This window comes from Phragmites australis, chromosome 6 (genome assembly GCF_958298935.1).
Source record: "Phragmites australis chromosome 6, lpPhrAust1.1, whole genome shotgun sequence".
Lineage (NCBI taxonomy): Eukaryota > Viridiplantae > Streptophyta > Magnoliopsida > Poales > Poaceae > Phragmites > Phragmites australis.
In genome coordinates, this window is record NC_084926.1 from 692,452 (window position 1) to 717,533 (window position 25,082).

The 25,082-nt window shown below is 42.3% G+C and overlaps 4 protein-coding genes and 1 pseudogene across 7 annotated transcripts; 3 read left to right on the top strand and 2 right to left on the bottom strand.

Moving 5' to 3' along the window:
* Positions 1 to 701: 701 nt before the first annotated feature.
* LOC133920760 (AT-hook motif nuclear-localized protein 20-like) lies at positions 702 to 6,325 on the bottom strand. Its single transcript, XM_062365353.1, has 2 exons — positions 6,300 to 6,325; positions 702 to 1,782 (listed from the first exon to the last, which is right to left on the bottom strand). The coding sequence occupies exons 1-2, from the start codon at positions 6,323 to 6,325 to the stop codon at positions 948 to 950; spliced, it is 861 nt and encodes a 286-aa protein (XP_062221337.1). The 3' UTR covers positions 702 to 947.
* A 561-nt stretch (positions 6,326 to 6,886) lies between these two features.
* On the bottom strand, positions 6,887 to 10,551 carry LOC133920895 (bet1-like SNARE 1-1). 4 transcript variants are annotated; one of them, XM_062365515.1, is made up of 6 exons: positions 10,393 to 10,551; positions 10,222 to 10,264; positions 8,315 to 8,459; positions 7,528 to 7,584; positions 7,389 to 7,448; positions 6,887 to 7,299 (listed from the first exon to the last, which is right to left on the bottom strand). In XM_062365515.1, the coding sequence occupies exons 2-6, from the start codon at positions 10,233 to 10,235 to the stop codon at positions 7,210 to 7,212; spliced, it is 366 nt and encodes a 121-aa protein (XP_062221499.1). In that variant the 5' UTR covers positions 10,236 to 10,264; positions 10,393 to 10,551; the 3' UTR covers positions 6,887 to 7,209. The 4 variants fall into 4 exon arrangements, with proteins under 4 accessions (XP_062221499.1, XP_062221497.1, XP_062221498.1 ...); XM_062365513.1 differs by having other exon boundaries at positions 8,315 to 8,462; XM_062365514.1 differs by having other exon boundaries at positions 10,222 to 10,267; positions 10,392 to 10,551.
* Positions 10,552 to 11,474: 923 nt separating this feature from the next.
* On the top strand, positions 11,475 to 15,679 carry LOC133920896 (deoxyhypusine hydroxylase-B-like). The gene is made up of 7 exons (XM_062365516.1): positions 11,475 to 11,738; positions 13,644 to 13,777; positions 13,861 to 14,087; positions 14,173 to 14,311; positions 14,936 to 15,062; positions 15,165 to 15,283; positions 15,375 to 15,679. The coding sequence occupies exons 1-7, from the start codon at positions 11,567 to 11,569 to the stop codon at positions 15,402 to 15,404; spliced, it is 948 nt and encodes a 315-aa protein (XP_062221500.1). The 5' UTR covers positions 11,475 to 11,566; the 3' UTR covers positions 15,405 to 15,679.
* A 925-nt stretch (positions 15,680 to 16,604) lies between these two features.
* On the top strand, positions 16,605 to 20,117 carry LOC133920897 (uncharacterized; annotated as a pseudogene).
* Positions 20,118 to 22,172: 2,055 nt separating this feature from the next.
* On the top strand, positions 22,173 to 23,336 carry LOC133920318 (LOB domain-containing protein 16-like). Its single transcript, XM_062364926.1, has 2 exons — positions 22,173 to 22,735; positions 22,820 to 23,336. Exons 1-2 carry the CDS (start codon positions 22,409 to 22,411, stop codon positions 23,108 to 23,110), a joined length of 618 nt encoding a protein of 205 aa, XP_062220910.1. The 5' UTR covers positions 22,173 to 22,408; the 3' UTR covers positions 23,111 to 23,336.
* Positions 23,337 to 25,082: the final 1,746 nt, after the last annotated feature.

Consider the following 25,082-nt stretch of genomic DNA (forward strand, 5'->3'; position numbering starts at 1 on the left):
CATGCATACAAGTTTTAGATTAAATCCACACTATATGAACAGACTCCCAACCTCATTTGAAAAATTAATGCACAATTTCTTTCTGAAAGAAAAAATATATAGTTTGATATCCAGGCAGTGTCGATATATAAATGTTGGTAATATAACATATATGCACGGTGCAGTTTAGTGAAAATTCTTACTTACATTAAATGCAAACATTGTGCTAATGTGCACAGTGTGATTAAGCAACAGGCCGCTGCAGCTCTTAATAATCTGCCTCTTCTGGCATATATAACCACCATTAATGCACAATGTATATAATATATATATAACCAACATTAATGCACATATATAACCCTATATATATTTTTTCAAACGAGCTTGAGATGCTGTACGTACTGTGCACTTTTCTACCAGATTTAATTAGGATGTGTTTGGATAGGGATGATTGCTCGATAATAATTTGTTGGATTTTTAACTACATCCTAATGAAGGAGTTAGATCCCGGCCCATTCCCTATCGATCCAAAGAGATTCCATTAGAGAGATGAGCGAGAATAAGTGCATTTGCTAAGAACGATACATAGATGATACCCGATTTGGGACCAACTGACACTATGTTACTAAAGTATTTCAATGCAAACTATACTCCAAGTTGCACAACACAAATCGAAGAGATTAAAGAAGAAATTTAAGAACACAATGCTAGAGACAAATTAATAACCTCTGAAAATCAAACGTTAGCATGCAACACATCCGGGCAAGCATGCATTCTCAATTAAGTCTGATAAACACAACAGCAGTTGATTATTTGACAACAATAAAGTAGTAGTAGTACTCTAGCTAGTTACCACTTCGATCATCATATGTACTAACCTAATGGCGCCACTCCTTCTCCAATGGAACAGTGACCATGCACATCAGTGCCGCCATTTGCCTTGCTATTGCTTGCTTGCCATCGATGGATCAGTACGGTGGTCGCTGGTGCGCCCACGGGAAACCGTCGCCCCCGCCGAGCTGCCCGTTGTTCGGCGGCAAGTTGAACATCGGCAGCGCCGACGGGTCAGCAATCCCGTGGCCGCCGCCCATCAGGGGGTCGACCCCGCCAGGCATCGGCGGGGCTGGGCCTTCCTCCTCCTCGTCGAGCGGCAGGCGTTCGTAGGTGGCGTTGGCGAACGTGGACGCGATCACCATGACCGGCCCGGCGGCGATGAGCGAGCCGACGACGCTTCCGCCGACCACCTGCCCCTGGCCGCCGGCCAGGTACACGGTGAGCCCCGTGGACCCCGGCGGAGAGGGGCCCGGGAGGAAGGTGCCGGTGAGCGAGAGGATCTCGAAGCGGCCGTGGAGCGCGACGACGGCGCCGGGCGCGGATGGCTGGCGCAGCGCGACGTTGGCGACGGTCCCGGCGCCGCTGAGCACGCAGACGCCGCGCTGGCGGCGGCGCGAGAACTGCGCGATGGAGTCAGCCACGTCGGCGCCCCCCGCCACCTCCATGACGTGGCTGCGCAGCGCGTTGGGGCTGTCGCGCGTCACGAAGATGGGCGGCTTCGGCTTGTTCTTGGAGCCCGGCGGGCGGCCGCGGGGGCGCCGGTTCGGCGCCACGACCACCGCGCCCTCGCCTGGCTCGCCGCCACCGGATTCGTTGTTCTCGTCTACATGGTCGGCCCCCGCGCCCCCTGCCGGGCTTGACTCAGTGTCTTTGACGGCCGGGGGCTCGTTCTTGGGGCCCGACGAACCGGACGGCTGCTCCGGGAGGCCCAAATGGCCCGTCCACCACCGGTTCGCCAGCTTGACGGTTCTGAATTTGGTTAATTAGCACATGCAAATCAACAACAAACGAAACACAGAGAGATTATTGAGAGCTCACTAATTACATACACACAGGTGAGTCTGTGCATAATTCTATGAATGATACATATATTGCAAGGTTCGTATATCTCTGCAGAAGACAAGAAAGGAAGCCAGGAAGAAAAAGAAAAGATTTCTGCATGTGTATACCTGAGGAGATCTAGATGTAGAGTACATATATATTTGCATACCTTGGATGAGAGCAGCAGCTGCACTTGCTGTAGACTGATCTGTAAGGAGTTAGGAAAGCATATACATATGAACCCCGGCCCCTCTTAGGTTTCTCTCTGCTTCGCTTGCTCTAGATGTGAGTGGTATGTGCTGAGATAGAAAGAGCTCGGAGAGATCAAGGAGGAGAAGGAGGAGAAAAAGAAGAATAGCTTGGTCTCGGAACTTTGAGGAAGGCAAGGGGCAAGTGGGTATAAGAAAGATAGACATGTAAGGAGGAAGACTTGATAGAGGGAGAGAGGAGAGACTTTGGGTGCCACTATTAATCTATGTAATCTACTTGGCCTTTTTGCAAGGCGCACCCTACTCCTCACCCCCATATCTCCCCCCTACGTGCTCCTCCATAGGTTATTTGGTTTTTATTTTGACTGGTTACTGGTCCCGTATGCCATGTGAATTCAAATGAGACTAGCTATATATTTTATAAACTACGTTACATGTTAGCGTTCCACTTCAAAGAATTTTCTTTATTCTTTAAGGTCACACATATTCATATCGGTCCCTATTAAGATGATAGTGTGTTGTTTGGCATGCTGATAACAACCCAACAACGGTTAAAAACAATTAATAATAAAAGTTTTCTATGTAGTCGTGATTGAGAATTGGTATCAAAACATTGTAATTCATTTTCTAATGGTGATGGGTAAGAATCTAACATATCAATCTGTAGCACTGTATCTTACTCGATGAAAATTTGTGACGACCATTTTTCTCCCTCCCTCTCTTCATCTCGCTGATAGCCCGAGCCCACCTGTCAGCCCCTTCGATCCTCTTCGTTTTGCTAAAGTTTGGGTGTCTAGGGTAGAAATTCCTAGTCGTGTTGTCGAATCAGGTGGTTTAAATATTTATCTAATTAATGGTCTATGCAACATGAATCGATAATGGTAATTTTTGTAGCAACATGGAATTAAGGATTCTAACAGGATGGTTGACTTGATAATGGTGCGGGAATGTACAGTTTAGTTGTGGTTTGTACCTATATAGGATCCTAAGGACTGGTTCATGAACATGTAACCTGGTATAATAACGTAACCACGAGGTTTATATAGGTACGGACTAGCTCATTAATTAGCTATCCCTCTGATTCTCTAGGAACAAGTGGACATTTGAGTGCTACAAGAAGGGGTCTCTGCAGTGATAGAATCATTGTTAGCGGTAAAATTTTAGTGAGTGTTTACGGGTCTATGGGAGCTTTACAATGGTCTTGTAGTGATCTCTTGATGGCACATGATAGGAAGTGTGCAAGTGTTTGGCTGGCATAGCAACATAGAGACTGCCACCTGGTAATACGGGTGATAAAATCATGACTTATGGATAGAGTGTGCAACCTCTACAGATTGTAAAACTGGTATATCAGTCGTGTTCAGGGTCAAGAGTGGGAATCTTGGATTGTTGGTTCTAATAATCGAGTGGTGGTAACCCGATGAGTTGGTAGCCAAGTATGGAATATCTTGTGAGTTTAGTATTCGGATGGAATCTGATGAGCTGTTCTCGTGAAGTCAATATTGTCACACATAGTAAATATGACTGCTATATTTTTTTGAGTCCTAGATTAGGAAGACATAGATGTAGTAAACCTGAGTCAAGTCTTTCTTATCTTAAGCACTCATATCATATATTTTTTATACTTGCGGAGTACGATATGTACTCATACTTGCTATTTCTAATAATAAATATTGCTCAGTTGGAAAAGACTACGAGAAAATCAAGAATGTTGAAGACTATAATGAAGGCAAAGCGTCCTAGTTCATGTTGCCTCCAATCAATTTGAATGTGGTGTGCCATAAAGCTTTCATTGGAGTTTACTCTTATTCTTCTGCTACTGTTTAAAACGCTGTTATTTGTTTCAACAAAACTGATTTTATTCGATATAGTACTGTTTATCACTAATAACATCACTACATGTATAATAAAATTAATCCTGATATATACGTAGTTTACATCTAATTTGGTCTTATAAAATTGGATGTGACACCATTTTACCCATGATCTCTGGTCTTTCTTTTCCAAGCGAGAAAGTGATCTCTTTTCTTTCAAAGGACAAGAAACATTATAGATGTGATCCTACTGTTCCACCACCCTTTGAAGTTGCTGGTGTGACGTTGGTCCTGAATTAGGAAGGTGATAGAGTTGGATGGAATTAGTTTTGTTGTGGATGGTAATTAGGATTGATTACGATTAGGCCGGGTACGATGGACATGTCTAGTTGGGGGATTAGTGTTTTTGTGTGTCGGAATGTGTGCAGAAGGCAGGTGGGGTGCATGTCCTTTTCTCAAAACTCCGACATCCCAACTAAACAAAACCAGCCCTTTGGTGTTGCCACCTTTCTCAACACTTGCAGCCAATGAGACATCACTCATCCTCTAGCTTTCCTGTCCAATAATTTGCAGTTTCAATAGTGTTTTTCGCATGAATAAATTTGTGTCTCCATCTTTAATGGAGTCCTGTACTGTTTTACAATTTTTCATAAAAATGATAAATTGTCTAATCATATGATGGAATGTTTGTTTCTAAAAAGTAGAATGAAATCCAATGTGTTATATATGTTGCGCTTTTCCAAGTACCTACTTTTCTTACTAAATAGTGATGTCAATGCAGCTTTGGACTAAAAATCCCTACACAAATGGGATTCATCGAGAAATTGTCCTACTTGAGTACAACTTGATTTAATTACTCGTGTTCCTATCCGTACTACGGATATTGTTTCGTTTGCTTGTCACTTGCAAGGTTGTCATCTGACCACAAAACAAGGACGCATGCATCATGCAATTTATAATTAGTAAGCCACAATTTGTACGGTGTTGGCCTTTAATACAAGGTATTGTAACAAATAGATATGCCAATTGTACCAATGCATTCATGTTTTTTTAAGAAGAGATGTACTTCTACTTTCCTTTTTTGTACAATTGTACGTACCAATGCATCCAGTCATTAGTTTTCTTTTTTTGTTCTTGCTCTGGATAAGTTAGTGACAAAATTTTGAATATTCTCTTTATCCATTGCGAGCAATAGATTTTAGTTTTATAGTTTATGCTACCTGCACGAACCATCAAAAGAATTGTGCTACCATTGCTGCTGGTGTTTGCAGCTTGTAAGCTAATTAAGGTTTTTTTTTGCTACTATATATCGTGCTTTGATGTGCTTCTTTGCAGGCTGGTTAAGACCTAAGACTGCTTCAGAGTTCTCAGGCAGGGATGGAGTTGATATTATGTCGAAGAGAATAATACTGAAAGATTTTGGAGCTACAAGTAGGGATTGCTTTAAACAAATCAAGGCAATGTATAAACAATATGTATGCTTTTTATGTTAGATCTCTGTACAAAACAAACAAAAGGATGATGTCCTGTGACCTGAAGCATACATACGTTGTTAAAATTAATTAAGAAACTTTCTGACAGAAGATTCCCATTCATAGCATCTTTCGTTAGAATAACTATTACTCGATAGCCCCCACAATTGGTAACCTTAACTAGGCAGGCATTTGCTAATAGTCAAGTACGCTCATTCATTTTTTATCAATGATTCACAACATAATAATTTTATATATTTTTAAAGAAAATTAGTTGCTACACACTTATCTCTATGTTCTTGCTACGAAGATCACAGTATTGCAACTTGATAATGGCAATCATGTCCACATCTGGTTTTATTGTGAGAATCTTCAGAACCAAACCCACGAGGCTGAAGTTTAGAGACGGAAAAAAAAACTGTGCATATACCGAACTCTTGTGGTCCATGACAAATATGGCATCGCATTTGCAAAGTACAACAAAGGCACCCAAATAAAGATCATGCCATGCTCATGCCTCCACTCTAATCTAAAGAAGAAAGTAACAAAACAAAAGCTTACTGCATGCAGCCAATTAAGTACATTAACCGCTAAGCTTTTTTAATAAAGCATTTCCCACTAATTAAACTAGTGGCGCATCTCCCAGAGATGGATAGCCTAAGCTTTGTCAAACATTGATGGGGTGGTGTGCAACCAAAGTGATATATTAGTATACGCCAAATAAAAGAAAAGGAATAATAGGGAGGAGGAACTGGCTAGGTATCCGTATACCAAGGAGAGCGGAGTTTTGAACTCATGGCCTCAGCATAGCACGTAAAGCATACTAATATCTCCGGAAGCAGCTCCAATGATGAACAAAGATTATCACAATGCACCTCGATACCAAACAGAGCCTACATCTAGTCTAGTGCGATTTTGATGTTCATTTAGTTTTATGTGTATAGTAATACCTTAACTTTTGACATTCTAAGCCCATCCCTCTTACGATTTATTAGTACCGATATAAGCTAAGTATATGGTGGTAAAAGTTGCCCGTGAAAATTAAAGTTGAAATTCGATATGACAAATTCCAACTTAAAAATATGAAATCAAATTGGCAAAGCTGGTAAATTATTAGCAAGATAGTATAGAAATACCAGCCGTGTATAGAAATACATGTGATTAGGGCCGGTCGGTCGCTTCAATTATCTATGCTCGTTACAGGTGTTTGGTGCTTGTTCCCGCACGATTAGAGCATCTTCCCTCATTAATTGCATCCTTGATCATTGCAGGTTTAGGGTTAGGGTTTATGATTATAATTTCTGCGATTAAACACCCGCTGACCAAAGTCTGTAACACTGTAAGTATTATTATACCAGTTGATCATGATACAACAGCATTAATATTCCTTATTGTAAGTATTATTATACCAGTTGCTCATGATGCAACAGCATTATTCCGTCGATCTGGATTTTGTTTGCCTGATGCCGCGCGACGCGTGTCGACCTCACAACTGCCTGTACAAGCCTCTATGCTATACTAGTAAAACAAGTCCAGCTACAAAGGCAACCAACGAACATTCATACTGAACTGGATACATCTTTAGTAAGGATTACAGGTACTGCTTATATCATACAGATAGCATGACAAAGGAACAGACGACAAAGTAGAATCCATTTTCTGCAGTTACAGCAACAGAGCAAAAACTCGATCCAACAGGCTGTAACTGTTATATAGTGCAGAATTCGTGATACTCGGATCAACATACTTCGCTTTTAGGAAAGTGAGTTTGAGGTATATACTGCAACGTAACAGATCCGCACACAGAGTTCCAGCATGTTCTTGACCACACCAGCACACATAGCTTCATCGAGGATGCTTCTACCTGGTCAAGTAGTACACCAGCAGAAAAAGCGCAATGAATGATGCTACAAGGGTTCCCATCCTCCGACTTGATTTGGTCTCAAACACCTGTATCAAGTTCATTTATACATGAATCGTCTCAGAAGAATAGAAGGGGCAGATGAACTAGCATATTATTTGTTTCTCTTGTTGCTTACGATCTTGAATTTGTCCACGGTTCCAGAGAGGAAACCCCTTGATGTATCCATATCATTCCCCTGAATCAGGCATGATGGTAAGTATAGTAGACTGAGATCTTACAAGGAAGAAAAGGTTAGCAAGATAAATATAAAATACCATTCGGTCTAGCATACGGTTATGAGTATCCACCTCTTCATGGATATCACCTGACAACTACAGAAGGTAAAAGAACTTCAGTACTCAACAAATATAATTGTCTAGAGACCTCAAGAAATTGACAAATGGGGGAAATATTCCCATAACTGTAACAATTAAAACAAGCTCAAAGTAGTCAATGGAAAGGCTGCTAGAATATTCATAAATTTAAGCAAAGCGCCCTAAGTTCCGGAAGCGACTGCTACTCATCTTATTTGTTAATTTGGGGTGGCCCAACTATTAGAAATTTCTAGTTTCTAGAGCTGGGCATGTCTACACTGAGATTAGACAGCAAAACTCAGAGAGACAAGGCCCACAGTTACATCAAAATTATGTCACGTCCTATGTAAAAAATTCTTCACACTTTCCATTTTGCGGGCTACTTCCACTGCTTTCAAGCCACAAAAATACTAAAAAATCCTTCTACATTTCATCTGGTTGCTAACTTCTAAAGAGAGCTAAACCCGGTAGAGCTAAATGCATCCCTCACTTAAAAAGAAAATTTGATAGCATTAATGTTGCCACTGATATGCCATCACAAGGCCCATCAGATTAGTCAGATTCCTTCTTGGCCAAATTTAAGTGGAAAAATTACAGCATTAAAAAAACTAGTTTATTATCTTATCTATGGAACACAGCTTAAACAGGTACACCTAATAAAAATGAATTGTAAACACTACAATTCATTTACATAACAAAACAATGAACATCGAACATTAAGAAATTTGATTATTAAGTAGCACAATACCCGCTTAAGAATGCTGACACGATCCTGCAATCCATCAATAGCTCGATCATTTTCTTGCTCATCTATCTCATGTGAAGAATAGGATGTTGCTCGGATTCCACCCTCCTCAATGCCATCAAAGAGAGAAGTTCTGGCGCTACGGTAGCTGCTAAAAGTGCAGAAAATAACCACAAAAAGTCAGCACAGAATTGAAAGATGTATATCGAGGAATGATATGCAAAGAAAAAAGGACTCAGAATATGCACGTCAGCACATGCAAACTAAACTAAAGTACTCATATGAATACTAAATCTTGTCACAAAGGAGCATTTAAAATAGGATGTATGAATAAAAATGGGATTCCACATGGAAATATGGAATACAAACCTAAGTCCTAGCAAAGGATTCACAAATATGTAGAAGTACGAAGGGACTAACATTTCTATGTTTTCAAGTTCACAAATTCAATGATTATGAGTACATGATCACCTAGGCACGTCTACCAAGTGGATGAAGAAACACAGACAACATTATGCATTTGATAAAGAAGCTGAGCAAATACGTTGAAACAATCCAAACTATAAATTGCATATTAAATAAGTTGAAACAAATATGTTGCCCTAAAGGTTCATACCACTGATTCTATCTCTAACTTTGACAGAGCTCAACTCAGCTCTACAATATTCAATATCACAATGCGCTGCTCGCTCGTAGTTAAAAAATATATCTAACCCATAAGCGGACACAAGGAACTCACATGCTCTGATATGGACCAATAAATAACAGTTCTTCTAGACCCATAGCATGAAGCAAGTAAAAAAATCATTGTCTGCCGAAATGCTGCGGTACAACATAAAACTACTATAAACCAGTGATAGAATGAGAAAAGGCAGCGCGATAAGCACTAGGCATTGCCATAAGCAGTTCGTATTAGCCCATTTAACAATTTGCATTTGCAGTCAGTTAACCACAGACCATTCCTAGATGGTCTGGAAACTGATGCTCAAGTAAGAATATCGTCGCAGAAGTCACCATTAAAAAAAAACTTTAGAAAGCAAGACTTGATGGTTGCCACAGCTTATCCGACAAACCTAACTCCGAAAATTTCAACTTTGGAATTAAGTTATATCGCTCCAACAGGCCCTTTTTATTACCTTTCATTATTGGATTCTTTGTAAAGATGCATTGTTAGGCACATCTAAGAAGCTGGAGAGCTTGATATACAGAGAGACTGAAAGAAGGCTCAAGAGAAGGTTGTGGCCATGAGGCAGTGAGAATCTACCAGGACACCTAGTGCTTTGATCACCTTATATTCATCTCTAAAGCAAGATATCATTCAACTTCTTCGTTCTTCCTAAAAAGACTGGTGAAGTATTACCTACACACACTACCACAACCATTTAGGAATTTAGCAAGAAATTTCAAGCTGTCATAGCCCATAAATATCAGCAGGCAGAAATGAACAGAAGGTAGCTTTAGAATAGTAGCTCTCAAAGTCCAAGATACAAATTCATTGGTCTGATGGGATAGATAAGCAAAGTAACCACCATCCATGTTTAATAAACCTAAATTCATCACCCTCAAGCAATCAGATAAATGAGCTTCCACATGATAATTTGACGATAATGACAGACATAGAGCACCCCGACAAATTTAATGGAGCTGGAGAAATGAAACGGTCCTATACAAGAATCGGTTGAACTACACAACAGCACTAATCATTCATCTTAATCCTAACAAACGGAGTGTACCGATCGCACTAATGGCATGCCGTTATACCCTACAGCACTGTACCAAAACGCGAGTGACCCCTCCAGTTAGCCAGCTACATTCAGTCCTATAAACAAATCGCTAGCGCTCAACAACCCTAAATCGGATTAGCGTATTAAATCCAAAGATCTAAATAAGAAGCAGGCGCAGAATCTTACCCCCTCGGGTTCATGGCGCTCGCCTCGATCCGAATCGTCTCCCCTGCCAGCACGAATCAAACACAAAACCGATCAGAAACAAATCACCGTCAAAAACACGAAAACATCGAGTGAAAATCCGCAGAGAGACGAACGATTTCGCGGATCTGGGGAGAAATCCAACGAGCTTACCTCTAGATTCGCGTCGGATCGGCGCGGATTTGGGATTCGCAGCGTGGCGAGGAGTGGAAGCGGAGCCGCGAAGGGAAGAATGCTAAGGGCATCTCCCACGGTTTACTTCGTGAGTCATGTTCCCTGCCCGAATAATTTTCGTGCCTTTAATACTCTAATAATTTTCTTTCTGTTTGTGATTCTGTTTAAAATAAAATTATTAAAAATAAGAAGAATTAAAATATAAAATGAAGAAAATATGTCTGAAGATTTTTTATAAAAATCTAAAATTAGATAATATACGTGACCGTAGTTACTGAAATAGATAATATATCGTCGTATTTATAATTTTAATATTCGTATTCGATATTTTATTTACCGAAAATTAATTTTCAGTACACTGTATTCCTGCTATATTCGGCATTCGGCACACGTATGAACAGTAACATCGGGGTGTTTGAATTTCGTTTTCTCTGTTCTTCAAAACGGTGACCTTCTGTTACTCTAAAAAAATTTAAAACTTTTTTTACGTGTTTCATAATCCATGTGCAACTCATTTTAATTAAATTTACCGAAAAATATTTTATATATTTTAAACTAAAATTCTTAAAAAAACTACTTTTATACTTATAACAATGGTTATAACAATGGTTAGTGTCTCAAATAAATTTCCAAAAATTAAAAAAAAATCACTAATATTCTTCTTATGTGATGAATTAATTTCTAAAATTATTTTAAGTCATAAGTTATATGATAAAAAATAAGTTTCTTTATAATACTTTATTTATATAATAAATAATAAAAATATATATAAATGTAGCATGGAGAAGAAACTTACTTTTTCATCCTGTAAATATGACGACATATTATCTATTTCAGTAAATACAGTCACGTATATTATCTAATTTTGAATTTTTGACATATTTTTAGCAGGGACACGCTCCGCCGTCGCCGACGTGAGATTACAAACAGCCTCTAACTGCCACGTAGGCCGGGGTCAAAGGCATGGAGGCCAGTGGCAGTGACAAGAGCAAGTGGGGATCGTTCGTTCGTTCGTGTAGTGACGTGGCGTGTCTCGATCGGACGGCTGGCGTCGACTCAACGCGAATGCCCTTTTTTCTCTCTGGTTTCTCTGACGCGGGATTTTTCTTACAGGAGCTGCCGCCGCCAGTGACCACCTCGCCGCGTGAATCGTATGGAGTCGCCGGCAATGGCGGCTTCCTCCACGTTCGAGCCGTCCCCGGACATGGAGCGGTTCCTCTGCGAACGGCTGCTGGACGCGAAGCAGCCCATCGCCGAGCGCTTCCGGGCGCTCTTCTCCCTTCGCAACCTTCGCGGGGACGCCCCACGCTGTGCCCTCCTCCAAGGTCTTGTCCCATCGACTCATCTCCCTTTTATCACTGTTTAATCTTCGAAGCTTGTGAAGGCTCTAGTAGCTCTGCTTGTGGATTGGTCTCCGCGACTAATACAACAAATTATTAGCCCTAAGTGCTTTCGTGAACTGACTGAGAAGATCCTGTGGATAGTGTGCTGTAGTTCACTAATTAGCTGCCTTGCTGGTAACCTGGTAGTAGTAGTAGTCTAAGGTATAGCTCCGATGTAGCTCCAAGTTATAGTTGCCTCGTTGCAAATCAATGACCCTCAGTCCCAGTGTCTACTAGTGCTGAGGTGTTGATCCTAGAAAGATTTAGTCTTTTGGTAGGTTCTTCGCTACTCATTGAATAGATCGCAAGAGGCTGTATTAGTTAAATGTACACTAACACTGGTTTTCATATGGATCATCCATCATGACTAGTTGAGAAGTCTTGGCAGCTTTCACCTTTTCCATTTAATTTATGATGGTGTGTGACTAGTAATGTTGGATAATAGTAGTTATCGTTTGAGCTAATTAGTTGGTCTGGACTTTTGGAGTTTCTGTGTGTTAAATTTCTGCTGGCGCCAGTTATTTTGGGAATATCTCCAAGGGCTGTAAAGGTTAGCAGCTAGCTTTTGTAAGAATTAGTGAACATAGGGCCAATTAGGTTTCTTCTTGGAGTTTACCTATTGCCTTGTACATATTAATCTGCTGGAAGTTCTGATGATCAATACCACGTTAGGATTTTTATGTTAATAGAGGGTATAATTCCTCACATGCCACTGGCTAAAACTTAAATCCCTGATATGCCATTAGACCCTACACGTCATAGACACACGATGGCATATCAGAGATTTATGAGTTTTACCGGTGGCATATAACGAATTGCCCCTTAATAGAGTGTAGGCGTGAGATTATGTTTTATTTACTTTGGTCTACTGTGAGTAGTGGCTATAACCAATGTAGCTGCTAGCTCGTAGTGTCTGTCATTATTTTGTTATCACTACTGAAAAAACTGTGCTAGATGAGTAGCGCTTTTATGCTCTTCCTTGAAGTGAAAAAGACAAATATGGGCCTGATTTGCAACAACCCAATACACTAGTGTCGGGGGTTAATCCTAGATAATAATTCCGGGGTGTACCGGACGACGGGCGCGTGATCAACGTCTTGAACGGGTGTGTATCTGTTAGAACTCAAGAATACTATGGGTTATCCAGGTTCAAGCCTCCTAAAGGATAACAGTTTTACGTCATGTGTATTTTGTTATAAGTGTTTTCTGAACCAGTTACGGATGAGATCCTCGCTCGTTATATACTAGACTAGAGAGAAGTAGAACTTACAAATGAGCCCAAAAACAGTAGCTCCATGCCTAGTTAAACATTTCACCCATGGGCTATTATAACGGACAGTGCAGGTACCCTCTTGCCCTGTTGACCCTATCATATCTGTCACGCGGTGCCAAGTCGGTCTGCAAAACCTTACTCTGTAATATTTAATGCTACGGGATGGGACACTGCCCATCTGCACTGGCCACAACTTTGTTCGCTAAAGGAAGGTGCCTCGAGAAGGAAAACGTTTGAGTAGAGATCAATAAATGCGATTAGACAGGTTATATATGGACGTCCCGCGACCAGCCCTTGCTGGTCGCGGGATCACAATAGTATATCGCAAGGAGGCTGGTCGTGCAAGTCTCGCGCTGGTCGAGCGATGGGTCAGGGTTCATAAAATACCCCCCGCCGGTCTTCATACCCCTCGTGGGGCCCGTTAGCCAGGACGCCCTCTTACTCGATACTCCGACAACTAGTAACAGTGCTGCTTTAGATTTCTGCAACTTAGTGATTGACAGTGCATGGAAATGCCACTCGTACTATAATGGAAAGGGCTGAAGAAAACCTGACATATTTGTTACAATGCTCAGCCGCAAGGGATTCTTCAAACTTGCTTGCCCATGAGGCTGCATTTGCACTTGGGCAAATGCAGGATGCTGAGGCTATCCCTGCATTGGAGGCAGTTCTCAAAGATCTTTCACTACATCCAATTGTCCGCCATGAGGTAGTTAATGAATTTAATGTTATATATGCTGCTTCTAGTGCTTTCCTATCCACCTTGATTAAGTGTATATGTTTATTGATTAGGCTGCTGAAGCTCTTGGAGCTATTGGCCTGGAAAAGAGTGTTCCCCTGTTGAAGGAGAGTTTAGCCGCTGATCCTGCTGTGGAGGTACAAGAAACTTGTGAGTTGGCACTAAGACGGATAGAAGAGCAGAATAAAGTGAGTGGTGCTGAGAGTACAACCATTTCACCATTTCTCTCTGTTGATCCAGCACTGCCTACAATGCATGGACTTTCAGTAGATCAACTAAGGTAACTCTTTCAAGGCAGTCTTACGTGTGTTCGTTCTATTTTATATGCATGCCTTGCTGTTACCAACATGGTGGATATTTTTCAGGGATCTTCTCCTCAATGAGCAAGAAACAATGTATGAACGTTATGCTGCTCTTTTTGCACTTAGGAATGATGGTGGAGATGCTGCTATTTCTGCTATTGTTGCAGCTCTCGGTGTCAAAAGTGCTCTTCTACGCCACGAGGTTTCCTCAAAATTTAGCTAATCCTTGTTTGCACCTTTCTCCACAATCATGAATCAGGCAACATGGAATATGTACTTTAAGTTATATCCAAATTCTGAAGGGAATTTGTTCTTTTGTCCTCTTGGTTTGTGGCTCTAGCTTATTATTTGGTATTAAGAATAGTTCTTTGGAACAGGGAAATTGTAGAGCTATGAATTAGATTAATCAATTGTAAGAAGCCTTGCAACCTGAGTTTTCTTACAATACCAGTTAATCGTGATGGGTTGTACCTGTCTTGTTATGCTTGAGAAAGAAAAGCTATCCAGTTCCACCTTCTCAATTTGCTAGTAATTAGTATCACCAATAAATCATTTCTGTAAGAAACTAATATTTTAGTGATGGAAATTTGGGGCGTCCCTTATTCGAAAGAAGAAAAAGATCTAAGAGATCAGGGTATGATTGGTGGCATGAAACTGCTTCAGATTTTGGAGTGTATGTGTCCAAATATAATGAGGTCATATTCACTTTATGAGCATTAATCAATTCAATGAGTTCCTCGAGTTAATTAATTCTTGTGGTGTCTTATCATTCCAACTCCTACTGTTTCTCAAATGTAATCCCATTGTTCTCTGTATTATTCTGCAGGTTGCTTATGTGTTAGGTCAGCTGCAAAATAAAGCTGCTTCGGATGCACTCTCTACTGTCCTGAAGAATGTCTGTGAGCATCCAATGGTCAGGCATGAAGCTGCTGAAGCCCTTGGCTCGATCGCAGGTGACTACAATACTGCGAGTTTTGGCAGACTGCCATTTACCATCTCCAGTCCATGCAGACATTTTTTTAGTTTCCTAATATTTTGGTCGTGCTGTTCTGTAGATCAAGAAAGCGTTGCACTTTTGGAGGAATTTGCGAAGGACCCTGAGCCAATAGTCTCTCAGAGCTGTGAAGTAGCTCTCAGTATGCTTGAGTATGAGAGGTCAGGGAAGTCCTTTGAGGTACTTGTCTAGATCGACACAAAGAACTATTCGTGATATCATATGTGCATATTTTCATGTGAATTTTAACCAGCGTACACTTTCCATTCAGTTTCTTTTTCTGCAGACTCCTCGTGCGTAGTAGGAGTCGTCTCGTTGCAGCTTCCTGTTCATCGATCACCCAATGTGAAGCGACTGAAAGCTTGGCTAACGTGATCACACTAGGCATATTTCCACGGGCTTTGATGATACGCTTGTCCTGATAGAATCCTTTTTAAAAAAAATAATTACTCGTAAGGGGTACGAGCGTGCAAACACCGTATTAGAGTAAATAAATGTATATGTTGGAGTTACCGAAAAAAAAACATATGTTGGAGCTTAACAAATTGTGTGATGGCATGGATTTCCAATTGTTCACTTTTTCCTGCGCCTACAGAAACTTTTGACAGAGAGAGAGAGAGAGCGAAAAACCAACCAAATCTTTTCTAGCATTCTGCCTCTAGCCATGGCTCATGTGCTGCTTTTCCGAGCTAGCTCCGACGTGGAATCTGGCGTGGCCGTTTGCGTCGCCTCCGGAGCCATTCTTGGAGACGCTCCGGCAACTTTAACAACATTGTTGTGGTCTGCTCCACGGCAACCATCCACATAATTATGCCGCTTGTAACTTGCCGGCGCTGCATAAGGACCACCAGGCATTATTTTTCACTCTCGGATCGATCTTCATCGCCTTAAGCATGGCTGATCTGCGAAGGAAGATATGAAGTGCGAGCTCTACTTGATCCTTGTGACCAAAAGATCCGGTAATATAAGCTGGTGTCAGATGGGTGGTCGGTGTGTCGTGTGACTGCGAAGGCAGGCTTCTCAGCTCACCATGCCCTGTGCGATAAGGTTGGTGATGACAGTGCATCCACATCTGAAAACAACACAAATACGTTACTGCCGCTGTACTGCATAGCGCATCTACAATCGCCAAAGCACCAACTGCTAAACAGCAATGCAAAGGAACATATGTTGTCAGATTCATGCTTTTGTTGGTGTTGTTTACAATTTTAGATGTCTGCAGATGACTAACATGGATGATGGGAAGTTGGGCACTGCTGCTTTCCTCCAGACGGGCCGAACCGATGACAATTTTGTTGGTCTTGTTAGATTTTAAAACAAGACGGGCCGAACCGATCCAGACGCGAGATTCGAGCTTATCTCCACGTTGCAACCGAAAACAAAATGAAAGCCCAACACGAAATTGTCAAGCAGATCGCACGGCATAAAATTTCCGGCAAATTTCGGTGCAGCCCAGCCCACTGGCCTTACTTGTTCGGCTCGGTTATCCCGCACGCCACGGGGTTAAAAAAAACGAAAAAACAAAAAGCAGAAGAAAAGCCACCGTCTGTCTCCCCATGTCTTGCAACGACCTCTTCGAAGGCCTGCCTCCGCCCGCCGCCGCTGGCCGAGATCGCGCGGCCTCCCCCTCGCCGCCCCCTCCGCCGTTGAAGCCCGAGCTGAAGAGCTCCCTCAAGCGCAACAAGCCCTCCCCCTCCGACACTGCTACCTCCTCCCCACCGTCGCCCCCGCGGCTCAAGGCCATGGTGACATCTCTGCTACATCGCTTCTTGTAATTTTTCAACCGGATGCTCTGCTGCTGCTACTCCCGTTGCTTGGAATTGGAACCCCTTCTCGTTTACTTTGGATTTCAAATGCACGGTACATTAGGAAAATGACCGTAAGTGTTTGCTGCTGATATCGAATTACGTGTTTTCTTCATAGTAGGGTGGATTTCTAGGTCGGGATTAAAGAGCTCCCAATTCCCATATCCCAGAACAAGCTCAATCAGGGCACAACAGATTGCTTCAGTTGATGATGTTTGGATGGGTGTCTTGAGATTGGTTATTAAAGCAGCCAGAATAGCTTAGTGGAGCAAATTACTTGGACCATGGGAAACTAGGCACACAAGGAAGACCCAAAACAGATGAGATTCTTAGGCCTACTACTGCCCTAGGTCTCTCCTGTACGACTCAACTAGTAATAGCCTCCTCTCTTTTGTGCATCTGGATAACAACAGCCTATTCTCATTCTTTAGAATAACAACTGCGTAACCTGGAGTGGAATATGCTAACTTAATTCAACCAGAAGGTTCAGGACAGAGATGGGAATTTGCACCTGGTTTATATGAGTTATGTAGAGGTCCCTGTGTGCATTTTATCATTACCAATACCATACTTTGTTCACTGAATTTTTGGTGAGCAAATTACTCGGACCATGTGAAACTAGGCACACAAGGAAGGTCAACGACACATGCGATTCTTAGCCCTGCTACTGCCCTAGGGCTTCTGTAAGACTCAAGTAGTAATAACCTCACATTACATTTGCACCAGGATAATAACAGTCTTATATCATTCTTTAGAATAACAACGGTGTAACCTTGAGTAAAATACGCCTAACTTTGTTCAGTCAGAAGGTTCAGGACAATGATAGGAATTTGCACTCAGTTTATATGAGTTATGTAGAGATCCTTGTGTGAATTTTATGGTTACCAATACAAACTCAATTTTTTATGAGTTATTTTGCAAAAAGGCTCCTATTTATGATGCATTTCAAGTGAAGTAGGCTTCCTCGTTTCTATTTGGTGCTGGACATATTTGCATATTATGATGACAGTGTTGACCATTACATGATGACTGCCATGAGGTTACTTTTAACTCACATGTCTATCTGTAAGTGATTCTGCATCTTGGTTTCCATCCCAGTTCCATCAACTGTGCTAGCACCAAGTGCATAGCACTTTGCCTGTGGCATGTTTATGCACTAGAAGGAAAATTAGTCATGTCTCCACCCGCACAAAGATTGTGATTCTTCCTAGCTACCTTTACATACTGTTCTTGAGTGGGTACATGAAATGTCTGTAATATGTATGCTCTCGTCTCACAAATTGTTTGTGGTTGGACAAATAAACAAACTGGTTTTCCTTGGCACATGGTTATGTTCTATGATTCATATTTTCTTGCAGTTCCTGGGAAACGTCTTCGGTTCAGAACAACTGTTGATGCTTCAGAAACGCAAATAATTGAAGCCATGCTGAAGATAACTTCACACATAGGGAATCCTTTGAAATTCAGCAAGGCATCGAAACTAGCTCTGCCGCTTATTGAGGCTGGAAGTGTTAAGCCTGGGACAATCAATCATTTCTTTGCTATACTAGAGGCTGCAATGTCTTCACCAGGAGCATGTAATGATCCTTCTGTACGAGCTGATTACCACACACTATTCAGTGCTGCTCAGTGTGTAACAGAGGTGAAGTTTTTGTTGTCCCTGAAAAAAATAGTTTTTCAGTTATTTCTAGTCGGTAGTCACTATGTGATTTATTTACAATTTGTGATTAATGTGCAGTTGTTCGACCAACAACAGAAAATTCAATTCAGCGTATGGGTGCTGCATGCAGTGGTGTCTAATGACCTTTTTACTGATGACAGTTTTGTGGTGAGTATATTTTTCTGAAACACCCATGTTGCTTGTTTTCTCAATCCAATATTGATACTATAGTTGTATGTGGCCTCTGCTGTAATATGCAATCAGGCTAGCGACATCTTCCATAACACAATGCATCAACTGAGGGATACTTGATTGATATACTTGCTTTTATTTTGTAGTTCTCAAAGGCAGTAGGAAAGATCAAAGATGCCATCTCAGCCCTGCCAATGGCAACAGTAGATGATGACAATGATGAAGCTGCAGCTGCAAGCAAAACTTGCACAACAGAGAATAAAGCAGATGATAGCGTGCCAACTGCAGCTTCCAACTCTGTGCCAAATGATAGCACAGATGCTGCCGGCTCCAACTCAAAAGAGGAATCCTCTGATCCTTTTGGTTTAGATGTTCTCCTTAACAGAAGTCAAAGAAATCTGAAAGAGCTCGAGAGAAGACAGTTGCAGCTCTGAACAAAAAAAACAGATGAGGAGGAATCAAAGAGATTTCTGAAGTCACAGCGAGAGGCTCTTTTGAAATGTCTAGAAATAGCTGCTCGGCACTACAGAATTCCATGGTGAGTTCTCTGATAAATCATCATGTGTTACGGTGGAAGTAAGCATTTGCTAGAATTTCCGTATTGTGTTAAACCCTCTCTTGCTTGTCAGGACACAAACCACCATTGACATGTTCGCCAAGCACGCCTACGACAATGTGAACCGGTTCACAAGGCAGCAGAGGGACGCAAACAAGAAGCTGTGGAATTCGATCAAGGAGCAGCAGATCCGACGGAAGCAGGGGAAGTCAGTGAGCGGCAAGCTTGATGTGAACGCTTTCGAGTACCTCCAGGAGAAGTACTCCCACGAGAAGATCAGCATTCGCCATGCTGTGGGCGGTGGGGGTGAACGGCGCGTGACGCAGTGGCTCGGTTAAATTGGCAAGCTCCTGTCTGTTCCTGCTTATCTCTGGTGTATCTTGATGATCTGCACAATCTTTCCCCAGCAAAAGAACTGTAAGATCCTAAGATCTGATTCAACAACGACGGCCTTCACATAATGCATTGGCTCCACAGACTTCAGCGTAAGGTGCGATCAATACTAACGATGCAACGGCCTCCTTGGTTTGCGTCAGTGACAAGCATGCGATTTATACTCCGTTTTTCGTGTATGAGTTGCCATATCGATTCTCATGGTCTCATCTATGTTGTAATGTTGTCACTGAATGTGAAACCTCTTATCTGGATGCATCCCCACGAGTTCCGTGGTTGATGGCAACCGTGTGCGCGTGCGCGTGTGGTCGTGCTGCACGATTCTTTGCGTCGTCTCCTCGTGACTTGCAAGCTTGAGTGTTGACAATGTGCGTTTACTTGTAAACGTGTGATGATATTGGTAAGGTATCAGTGTAGCAGCAATCTTCTTTATTAGAATAACCTGTATGATCCATAAGCTGCGTGTTTTTCCCTTGAACCTTCCATGGCCCGTTTCTGCGTGCTTCTCTTTTTTAGGCTCGTGGTACCTGCTGTTTGTGTAGTAAAGAAACCAGACTGAGGCTAAGTACCCCTTTTCCTGTCTGGTTCCCTTTGTACTAAGCAGAATGGTACAGTGACAGTTGAGACAGCAGTGCACTGCCGGTGAACAAAGCCCTCGTTTTTTGGCACAGCACCTGCAGTTTTCAGTCACTGATCATACGCTCATTTTCTGAGTCTTGGGAGCAATAACTGCTTCGCAAAAAACCAGTCAAACTGTCACGAGTGCAGACAACGAGACGGCCAGAACAAGAGGAGAAGAGAGGCAAGTTTTAAGCAAGTTTTAAGAGAGCAAGCTGAAGTGAACAAGACGAGAAGAAGAAGAGGCCAAAATAGATGGGATGAGTCAAAGCCGAGGATTAAGCAATCAAGCATGCATGGGCTTCGTCATCAATCAGATGAGCTCGAGGCCGGATAAATCCAGCGGCAGGTGGGTGTAGGAGGAGGAGTCCGTGCGTGCAAAGTGCGGCCGTTCGGCGCGAAATGCTTTGTTTATGCCACCAGGACGTACGTGCACAATCACCTGCATTTTTATATCCATACGCGGATTGCTCTTGCGCTTGCACGTTCCTGTCGTCTTAGAACATGAATGCCTACAACTAATCTTTTAAAACCGTGATCACCAGCTACTGCACATTTACTGCATTTTTCACGTACAAATTCAATGATTTCGTTCGCTAGATTTCTCATTACACATGATGTATCAGCTAGAGACTATGTATATACACATACATGTGCTATTCTCGGTAGTTCAGTAGCTGCTCCCTGGTGTAGAATAGTCCCCGTACACATACATGGCAGGTTTATTCTGTGTATAGGCGAGCACTAAGATCAACCGAGCCAGCTTTTTACTACTCGTGCACTAGCTGAGTCTTCCTTGGGTTAACAAATCAAGAGAATCAATCTGTTGATACCACTTACACAGTTACACGTTCAACCCACCCATCAGAGCATGTATGCGGAGATTTTTTTGTTGATTCGAATCGTTAAAATGTAATATCTCTAGAACTATAAATCCGATTTTCGATCCGTTTAAAGCATATTGTTGAAAAAATATATGCTTAACAAAATGAGATTCATGAAGGCTATATTTTAATGAAGTTTTAGATTGTTATATACTTACAATATAGTAGACATCCTGGTGGGCGCTAAGCCACTTTGTTATAGGTTTGGGGGAGGTGAAGGTTGGGGGTTACGGTTTGTGCTATACTATAGTTACAATTTGGGTTGTAGTTATAATTTAGAAACAGTCGAGTTACAATATACTGAACAACATAGTTATAACATGATAGACACTCTAGTTAAGACAATATAGTTACAATATATTAGATACTCTAGTTACGATAATACATTATCGAGTGAGTACTAGTTACAACACGGTAGACACTCTAGTTATAACATGTTAAGCATTTTAGTTACAACATGGTAGTCGAGTGTAGACTAGTTACAACTTGATGGACACTCTAGTTACAACGTGCTTCAATATAGTTACAGCATTGCCGATCGCAACATGGTCGTCATAAGTTACAATTAGTCAGTCTGAACAGGTAAGTTGCAATCTCGCTATTTATATAGTTGTAACTGCTCTATGTCTATAGTTACAACATCTAGTCGGCCCACGTGGTAGGTGGGTGAGAGCGCGCTAGGTCAATGGGGCTAGCACGTGCGTCGAAGCTTGATTGTTGCTCGAGCGGGCGTGCACGACCTATGCTCATGCTATAGGCACTATATATATATATATATATATATATATATATATATATATATATATTCTTATTAGTGGCACACCATACCTACTCCATGACAGAAACCAAACATTATACAAATCGCAGGCCGTGTATACATATACATTAAGTATTAGTAGCAGGAGAGTACTAACTCCTATTTTAATCTAGGTAGCTGCAGGTGGGGTGGCTTAAGCTAAGCAAGCGGGGGTCCTTTTGTTCAACACAGCATTAACACGCTTGCTCCCTTCGAACCAGACACCCTGCCCTACCTGTCTACTATCCCTCCCCGGCTCCCCTTCGTCTTCTTCTTCGAGAGCCGTCTATAAATCCATGTCTGCATCTCAAGTTGCACCACTAGTCCAGCACCACTACCATCGATCGTACATAGTAGAGCACTAGTTGCACTAGCTAGGGAGACTACTGCTAGTGATCCACATGGCCGGAGCTACTGCTAACGGAGGAGGCGCGGCCGCCGCTGCTGGTGCGACGGGGGTGGGGTCGCCGTGCGGGGCGTGCAAGTTCCTGCGTCGGCGTTGCGTGCCGGAGTGCGTGTTCGCGCCATACTTCAGCAGCGACCAGGGCGCAGCGCGGTTCGCGGCCATCCACAAGGTGTTCGGCGCCAGCAACGCCTCCAAGCTGCTCTCGCACCTCCCCGTCGCCGACCGCTGCGAGGCCGTCGTCACCATCACCTACGAGGCGCAGGCGAGGCTCCGCGACCCCGTCTACGGGTGCGTCGCGCAGATCTTCGCCCTCCAGCAGCAGGTGACCGACATGCTGTTCGATCTTGCCTCATCTCTTGCATCCATGCTGAGACACATGCTGACATTCTGCTCCATCACTATACAGGTCGCCATCCTGCAAGCGCAGCTGATGCAGGCCAAGGCGCAGCTGGCGTGCGGCGTCCAGGGCAGCGCGCACTCGCCGGTGAGTCACCACCAGTGGCCGGATCACAACAGCATCAGCGCCCTGCTCCGGCAGGACAACCGCGCCGACTGCTTCCCCAGCGGAGCGCTGTTGCCGGAGCTCATGGCCGGCTTCAGGGACGACGTCGGCGTGCAGCATTGCGCCAAGGCGGACGCCGGGGAGCTCCACTACCTAGCCCAGGCCATGATGAGGAGCCCCAAGTACTCCATGTAGAATAAGACCATACATTTAGCTGCCATGCCGTCTCCACTTGCCTGATGCAAGCGCGAGAGCTAGAATGGATCGAAAAGGAAATTAACTTGTACTGAACTTTTTTTAATATCAGTGTTCTGATCTTAAGTAGTAGAAATAATTGTAGGCAAGTGTGCTTTGATGATCACTAGAATCTGTCTAATTGGATAAATAAGAACTTGTGTTATTGCAAGGACTTACAGATAAATCCATCTTCCTGTGACATCATTGGGCACTGGCGATGTGGAGGAACAAATTTTGCTCTGGGCATAATTGAGTGATAGGCTCCAAGAGGACTTTTTCTTTTTTTTTTTTAAAAGTTCAGTGTCTGTCATTAGTCAGATCAGACGATGGAGTCAAACTGCACTATAAACTTCTATACTATATAGCTGTTGTGGTCTTGAAAAACAGTTTCTGCTTCAGATTTTGTGCAAACATTCATTCATGTCTTCATGTCACTTGAAATGCTTTCCTGATTGATGCACCACAGAAAGTGATGATTGATGCTCCCTTGCAAACCAACAAGATAACACCGTGAGAAGTTTTTTTTAAGGGATGGTAACTAATTAATCTGCCACCAGAAGCTTCAGTAAGTATCAAAATGTTGAAGCAAGAGAGTTATTGCTCACCTTTGAGTTGGCACCAAGTTCTTACCCTCGATCAAGAGACCCTAAAAGGACTTGTATGTATTCATAGGCTGCTGCTGATAATCCTTGTTTTTCATGCCATGCACTACGACTGTCCCCCTGATTAAGGACAGGTATGAACTCCTCAGCCGCAGCACCGTTTACTTTTGGTTCCTAGCTACAACTGGAGTAGTATGTTTTACATAAATGTTGACCTTTGCACAGAAACAGAAACACGGTGAAACTAGGTGTCACTGATCCCAATGGTTAATTTCTTGGTAGGATTGATTGTGATTGGATGATTGACCAACTTAGCCATAGCAGTAAATTACTGCCCCTGCTACTACCAGTACATTAAGCTTGTTGGTATTTCAGAGAGAGAGAGAGAGAAACTCCAAAATGCAGATAGAATTGTGCTGCCATACTGAGCACACTAGAGAAATAGCCATGGGAAGTTTTGATAACCCAATGGTCATCGCATTGCAACAATTGAGACAGATGTAATCAAATACAGTGATTATTATTTTAGTCATCAGATAAGAACAGTACAAAAGTCTGGTACCTGGGAAGTTGGTACTCTACAATTTCATTCAGGCATGTTCTTACTGAATCCATTACAAAAGGCTAGTAATACGTTTAAGATCAGAAGCTAATAGCTAAAACAATTTCTTTTACAGCTACTACGCTAAGACTTTTTGACGCCATTGTACAGCTAACTGTTCAGATGTTCTAAAACTGCTGCATGCAAAACAAGCTAAGCAAGAACCTCGAAACCTTGGGTAATCTCCTTGAACACGACGAATGCGTAGCTGATTTAACAATAGGGATAGGTCAGTGACTTTTGTGATTCGCCCTCTTTATCGATCATAGCAAATCAAGCCGTAAATTTAACGCGTGATTAATGTGGGTTAATTTAAGAGGATCTGCACATGGTTAGGTAGCCTAGGATGCTAGCCTGTGATTAGGCGGCCCTAACAGTGTGTCAAGTTTGTTCTTATCAGTGTCTCAAAAGACAAGAAACTCGCCGCTACTATATTTCACAAGCTCAAACTTTGCGAACCAGATAAGGACGCAGAATTTGTGTGTTATGTTTCTCTCTTAAAAAGAATTGTGCTGTTTTATCTCTCCTTGCATATGGTTTGGTTTATGGCTTATAAAATGGCCTGAGAAACTGACCCTGAAGTTCAGATGGAGTTGTCTTTTAAAGTTGGATGCGGTTTCTTTACTTTTGTTTTCTTTGGCTCCTTGTGTCTTGTAAGTTTTAGATGGATTAGTATTTATTAGGATTGAGCTGGTCAAGAAGCTGGTCATCGGTCAAACAAAGCTAA